The sequence below is a fragment of the Corvus brachyrhynchos genome, unplaced genomic scaffold, assembly GCF_000691975.1.
Source record: "Corvus brachyrhynchos isolate BGI_N302 unplaced genomic scaffold, ASM69197v1 scaffold10, whole genome shotgun sequence".
NCBI classification, from domain to species: domain Eukaryota; kingdom Metazoa; phylum Chordata; class Aves; order Passeriformes; family Corvidae; genus Corvus; species Corvus brachyrhynchos.
The window spans coordinates 2,838,408-2,845,608 of NW_008236180.1; the positions used below are offsets into that span (position 1 = coordinate 2,838,408).

A 7,201-nucleotide genomic window follows, 5' to 3' on the forward strand; every position below is an offset into this window, starting at 1 on the left:
GGGGCCACCCGCGGAGCTGCCGGTGAGCTGCCGGTTCCTCCTTGTGGAGCAGCGGGAGAAGTTGGTGCCCCGGGAGTTTATGGGAGCCTGAGCGCTGTTTCCCTGCTGTTGTTGTTTACTAAACTTTGGGGGGGATACCACGTGTGAGAGGTGTATTCCGGTGATACAGGCGGCGTTTTTGGGAAGGCAGAGAAGGGACGCACAGCCAAGTGTGGCTTGAGAGGGGGAGGATGCTCAGCTCTGGGCGGCAGTTTGGGTGTAGAACAAGAGATGTACGAATTACGTCCCCCTGGGTGTGCTCAGGGGAACTTGGAAGTGCTCTGGTTGTTTGGCTCCGTTTTTAAATTCTGGGTTTGGATTCGTACAACTCACCCATTATAGAATTAGTGAGAGACGATAAGCAAAGAAAAAGTAGTTGTACAAGTCTATAAAACTCCTCGATGCTCTTATCCAGGAACAGTTTGTGCTGTTTGTCTTGCAGATTAACTAAAGGTAATTTCCCACATGGCTTCATCCTGAAGTCAAGGGAGACTGTCAGTGTCTAGTCGAAGGTGTTCCTGCCGATGGCAGGGGGTACGAACGAGGTGATCTTTAAGGTCCCTTCCAGCCCAAACCATTCCAGGATTCTGTGTGGATGCTCTGTCCCCAGGTGCAGCTCTGAAAGCAGCCAGTGTCACCATTCCCACTGCGGGCACCAGCACTGTGAGCCCCTCGGAGCAGCTGGGATATCTCCTATGTGTTTGCTAGCTTTTGCCATTTATAGTTTATTTATGAGTTTTTGGAAGATCTGGGTTTGCCCTGTTGTGGAAATGAGCCCCTTTGTTTTCTGCCTTCTGTGTGTTCGTGGTTGTTTTGCTCTGGGGAGCAGAAAACCCCCCTGATTCTGGCCATATTGAAGTAGAAACTGGTGGTGTCAAAATAGGAAAAGTTAAGGTGTATGGAAGAAATTTGATGTTAGGAACATTGTTTGGAAAATTTTTGAGTCTCTGCAATAGCTTTCTCCTACAGTTTCACTCAGTTCTGAGTTACATGGTTTTATTCAAGTATTTTTCCTGAACTTAATTAATATACCCCCCCCAATTGTTTTAGTAATTTGCTGGTGGGTTAGAACAGCTTGTTTTAATAGTGTTTAAAATTTATTGGTTTTTTAGTGTTGAGGTGTCACTGTGCACAAAAAGCATTAAACTCATGTTTGTTTTATGAATTAATTAAAAAAGAACAGAAGTGAGGACATTGAGAACTACTTGACTTGAAAGCCCCTGATTTGCTTTGGTAACATGGAAGTGCTTTGACCTTTGTCTTTAGACTGCAAAGCTATAAACAATTTTGAAAGCCCTGTTAATGTTCCAGGTGAAAGAAGTGAAAAATAAATGCAAACGCTGCTTTTTTATTTTTTCCCCTTTCTTCTTTTCTTTTTTTTCCCCCTTTCTCAGCAAAATCGAGTAGGAAACTTACTTTCCTATATTTAGCAAACGATGTCATCCAGAACAGTAAGAGGAAAGGTCCTGAATTTACCAGGGAATTTGAATCTGTTCTTGTGGATGCATTTTCTCACGTTGCCAGGTATGTTACTGTATTTCTTCAGCTTTCCTCTCTAGGAATTTTCATTCTTGTTATTCAAAGCTTAATTCAATTGGATTTTGTTGGTTTTTTAAGTCTAGAGGGTGCTTGTACCCTCTCTGTAGTAGGGATTGGATCCTGACTGCTTTTTGCTTAGGGACTGTTCAGTGTAAATGGGCAACTTCATGTGAGAACCAGCCCTTCACAGCTTCACGTGTTTGTTCTCTGTGTGCAGCTCCTGTGGACTTTATTTCAATTGTTACCTAAAGATCTGGCAGATCTGTTTATGGGCACAGGAATTGAACAGTTGGGTACGTTTATTAAAGGCACATAATGAATGGCTCTGCCCCATTATCAAGAGAATTTAGAAGAGCTGATGTTTTGGGTCACTGGATTCTCACCAGCTTCCTGGTTTGAGCAGTTTCTTTGTGTGTTGCTTGATCTATCAGTAATATCCTTGCTGGAGGAAGGAGGAATTTCATACATAAAAGGGAAGAAGTGATGCAGCCACCACCTTATCAAAAATGTGCTGTTGTTTAGTTAAGGCTGTCTCTAAATGGCATAATAATTCCTGTTATCTCAGCTAAACAACATTAATGCTCTGGGTGCTTGTTGTCTGTTCTGGAGGGCTGTCTGACTGTCAGTGCACACTCTGAGTGCATTTAAGTGCCTAATGATCCAATCAACCTGCTTTTAATTGGGATGTTATTGACTGAAACAACTGTTTAAAGTTAATACTCTGAGTTGTAAACTTGTCAGCTTCAGGGTGTTTTATAAACTCTTATTGGAAATTCTGAATGATAGCAAGTTTCTTATTTTACAGCTTTTCCTGCCCTTACTCTGAGGTGGGAATGTGAGGCACTTCCAGGCAATCTTTAGGTCAAATAAAGGGGAAAATTGGCTACAAGTGTGTTTTGTCTCAGACAATATGTGCAAGATTCTCTCCAAATGTTCACATATTGTAATGAGTGCAGCTGCCAGTTTGGAAGATGCTCTCTGAAAACATAAGGAGTGTTGATCAGCTGAACGATAATGATTTCCTATATCTTTGAACAGAGAAGCAGACGAGGGCTGCAAGAAGCCCTTGGAACGATTGCTGAACATCTGGCAGGAGAGGAGTGTGTATGGCAGCGAGTTCATACAGCAGCTCAAACTGTCTATGGAAGACTCCAACAGCCCCCAAACAAAAGGTAAATGCATATTGCTGGTCATGCGTGTTTTTGTTTTTAAATTGGTGCATGTTTCACTGGAAATACTGCGAGGAGTTCAGCTCTGGGCTTGTTTAGTTGAGTTGTTGCCAGAGCTGTTTATGGAGATTCTTCAGGACTGTGTTGAGAAGTCTGATTTTCGTTAAACCCATGGTTCTGGTTTGCAGGTGTGCTGTCTTGTGCCATGTGGCTGGCAGTGAGCTTAACTGGACATGATGTCTGGTGCTGCTCATGCAGGCAGAATGCTCCAGGGCTGCCTTTTGGGGTGATGGCAAGTCAGTCATGCAGGCAACTGTTGTGTCCATCTCTAGTCAAGTGTCCCACTCTGCGTCTCTGAGACTGCTCAGCTGGGTTATTAGAACGTCTTATTCACTACTGTTAGTGCTTTCATCCTCATATTAATTGTTTTGTTTTCCATAGTTACTGTATTTTATTATGATGCAGCAAAGAGTTTTGAATAATTGAAGCCTGGAATATATGCCCAGAAGCTTGTCTGGTCTCTTTTTTTTCTTGCACCAGCTGATGTCATTTGGGGAAAGCTCTTAACTTTGCATCATTTAATATCACTGGGACATCACAGGTATAACCCTATTACTGCATGAGACATGAGAAATTGAGCATAAGCTTGTATTTACTGTGCTTTGATTTACTGCTTTGGCAGATCTTGCCTCTTCTATGGCACTTGCAGGTGTTTTAGTGCTCCAGTGAAAAGAGGGGAGCAGTGGGATGCCTAAACTGTGGAAGGTGAGGGTCATTAAAAATCAAGAGTGTTCTGGTTAAGGGAATATTTGTCCGCCTTGCAGCTGAAGGGAGTAGATTCTCCATTCCTGGAAGTGTTCAAGTCCAGGTTGTATGGGACCCTGAGCAAGCTGGTCTTGTGGCAGGTGTCCCTGCCCATGGCAGGGGAGTTGGAATGAGATGGCCTTCAAGGTCCCTTCCACTAAGCCATTCTATGATTCTATGAAGTGTTGGTGTCTTTGAATGAGCTGGAATGACATTGCTGCTCTGGTCATATTTTTTTCTATTCCCCACAGAGGTGCAATGGTGTGAGAGAGTTGGTTTGGTTATTAGTAAAGGGCTCTTGTGCCATTCTTAGGTGGTGAAAACAAGGTCTGAATGAGTTGGTATTTAATGTAGAATTAATATGAAGATGTCAGCATAAATGAGACCTGTATGTGAAGACGTCTCTGGCTGTAGCTTTGTGTTTTTTCACACAGTGCTTTGGGCAGAACTGCTGGATGGGTGCTTTAGCAGCTCACACCAGAGCCCTTCCACCTGCCCTTGATTGAGGTATAACTTTTGGAAGGTGACTTTTGCAATTTTTTTCCCCAAATGTTGTGAACTAACTGCCCTGACCAAAGGGGTTGTCCCATCTGTATGGAGGCAGAGGGGAGTCTGTGCTTTGAGGGGTGAAGGTGAACAGTCTCTTCATGAACTGGCTCCTATTGGTGTTCCTCTTGTCTGGGTGCAATGAGTGAGGCACCTGTGTGTCATCAAAGGCCAGAATTTACACTCCTGATAATCCTGACCCAATTAACTGAGGATTTGAAACTGTTAATTTAATATACCTGGGTTAAGTGTTTCACAAGTGTTTAACTTTGAATCTAAAGGCATTGGCAGTTGATACCATGTGTTATTTCCTGGCCAGTTGGCAATCAGCTGTTGCTTAGTGTCCTTTCCTTTTGGCTGATGGTATCAACCACTTCTGCTGCTGTTGTCTTCTCAACTTAAAAACGTTTGTACAAAATGAGGCTTCCTACGAGTAACAGACCTTGATCTGTGGGAAGCAGAGTGAAGGAGTACAAACCCTTCAAGAACTGCTGTGTGCACAGCTTCCCTTGGCAAGAAACTTAGTTTTTGTCTGGGTAATTAGAGATATTAATGTAGTATATTTTATTTGAAGGGAAGTTCAGGCCTTTTCATGAGTGTGAATGCTGCTGCCTTGTCAATTCATGGTCAAAAAGAAATTGAGATTTTTAAGGTTAAAAAAAATAGAAAAATTCAGCAGAGTTATCCTGTGAGTTTTCTCCTTGTTTTGACTGGTGTGTGTGCAAATTAGCTTCTTGATGGTAAGGGCTAGTTTCACCTGGGGGTTTTATGTATTTCTGAGATAAATTGGTGTTGGAGTTTCTGGTGGGTTACTGTATTCCATTTTCAAACAGGTGAACATAATCAAGATGGAGATTAAGGTGTCCTGGTTTACAGATAGAACAGTTGTTGTAAATGTGGAAAACCGTAGTCCAGTGCTCCTCCAAACCCGTTCTGGCTTTCTGGGTTTGAGGGTACCCACGGTAGACACAGCTGAGAAATAGGCAATGTCGGTGTCTGTAGATTGGTGCAAGCTGTGCTGTTAAAATGTTGGTGCTCCTTAAGAGCACCTGGTGCTGTTGATAACACCTGCTGCTGTGAAAACAACTATTCTTTTCTTCAGCCCAAGGTATGGCAACAGGTCAGTGCAGGTAGTTCTCTGTTATCCTTCCTACTGCAGTGTCTTAAATTCGGGCTGGTGGGTGCTTCTCTCTGAGCAGGATGGCTCTGCTTGTCTTGAGAGCGCCACTTAGAGTTGTGAGACTTGCCAAAATGCAGTGGAGTCCTGTATCAGTGAGGAAATATGTCTTTAAAGCTCATCAGTGAGTGCTTCAATGGTACAGTTTGTTTCTTGTTTTGTGAGTAGCAAGGCCTTGGGTAATGCACAGCAATTCAGTTGTCTGCACATGCTGAGTTCCTGCTGTGGAGCAGAGCTGATTTCCTCTCAGAGAGGCAGAGGGGTAAGAGAACTAGCCCTTACTAAGCTTTGTATTCCCTGTTTTGACTGCTCAGTGGTGCAGCTGACTACCAGATTTTAGTCTTCCGAGTTCCTTAAGGAGATATGCATATGTATGGAAATGAGCTTTTGAATATTGATATATTGTTTTATCTCTAAATATATTCGTTAAGCTTGCATTTGATTTCTTATTAATCTCATTTTGAGTAGAATGTTTCTTTTCACAAGCAATAGGGAAGAGAAAAACCACCCATTTCTCTCAAAGACTGGAAAAACTAGGTCTTAAAGGTTTGATGTGAAACCCTTCAGGCAATACAACTGATATAGCTGATGTGTTTTCTTTTTGTTGCCTTTGTAATAGGCAGTTGAAGAAGATCCTTGAGTGTGCTGTGATGTAGGAGTGTGTCACTCTTAACACAGAACTGAGCTGCTTCCCAACTGCTCTCATTGTGTTTATGTTGCAAATTCTGGCACAGAAAGTCAGACCTGTATTATAATATGGAGAAGAACAGAGAGGAGAGCAGGCAGGGAGGCTTCTGAGGGTAACTGAAATAAAAACACCTGGATGCAGGACAAGGTATAGTTTTGGAGCAGCTCAGCTCCAGTTATGCTCACCCTCGGAGAGGCTGCCAACAAAAGAGATTGTTATTTATTGTAATATTGTAATGAGAACTTCAGCAACCACAAGTAATCTACCCCCAAAGAGAGAAGGGGTTGGAGGGGGTGCTGGATCATTAGAAGCCTGTTTACCTCTGAAAACAGGTATCAAGATCTGAGAACAAAAAAGTGAGCACCTGAGATGAGAAGATCCCTCAAGGTGGCCAGCTGACAGGAAAAGCTCATAGCTGTCAGCAAGGCCTTTGGCACGTTCCTCAAGCCACTGGAGATGGTTTGAAGCATAAAAGTTGCTGCAGAAATACTTTCGCAGGTCTATGTGGACTCTGCAACAGCAAGGTAACAACAGTCTGGAGTGTCACTGCAAGGCTGTTAGGAGAGCAGTTGTCTGTCGTTTTTGAGAAATGGGGAGTGGTTTGCCCTTTGGATGCTTTTTGGGAGTAGTTCAGTTTCTGAGCTGTGAAGAGCACAGCAAAGCAGGAGAGCTGACTTCACTGGGGTTTCTCTGTCTTCTTTATGTCCATGTTGAGGTGGGATCTTGATTTTTGTGGAAGAAGCTGTCTGTATTCTACAAGGATATCTTGATTCTTTTGGTTATGCATTACATTCTGATGAGTTCTGGATGCTCTCAGTGCTTGTTTTCCCCTTCTCTGGCTGGATTTGACACACTTTTCTGCTAGTGTAGACTGTGATGGTTAAATTACTCCTGGCTGGTATATTTTGTAAGTTACCCAAGCAAGGTGTGTTATAATCTGTGCTGTGCTTCTGTTCTCTTTCAGGCATCCTTTTGCTCCATATGCTCTTGGGCTTGCAAAGAAGCATAGGGGTTTCTTCTATTTTGATGAAATTGAGAGTGTTTCTAGGATTCTCCAGTGACTGGTGCTTAGGTTTGCAGGTCCTCGGCACTACATATTCCAGACTGGTTCCAGTCAGAATCACTTGGCCTTGTTCAGATGGAATATTCAATGAATTCTGAATCCTCTGTGTCAGAGTGGTGAGCAAGTGTAATGCTGTGTCTTGTGGTAGACCAGTTGGCAACACAGCAGGGATACCT

The 7,201-nt window shown here is 43.0% G+C and overlaps 1 protein-coding gene across 1 annotated transcript in view; it reads left to right on the forward strand.

The window, feature by feature from the left end:
• Window positions 1-1,416: 1,416 nt before the first annotated feature.
• Window positions 1,417-7,201, forward strand: part of RPRD1B (regulation of nuclear pre-mRNA domain containing 1B) — a 23,285-nt gene continuing 17,500 nt past the window's right edge. Inside the window, exons 1-2 of the mRNA XM_017733361.1 lie at window positions 1,417-1,563; window positions 2,617-2,750. Coding sequence (XP_017588850.1) covers window positions 2,720-2,750 — 31 coding nt within the window. The 5' untranslated portion in view covers window positions 1,417-1,563; window positions 2,617-2,719. The remainder of the gene's footprint in view (window positions 1,564-2,616; window positions 2,751-7,201) is intronic.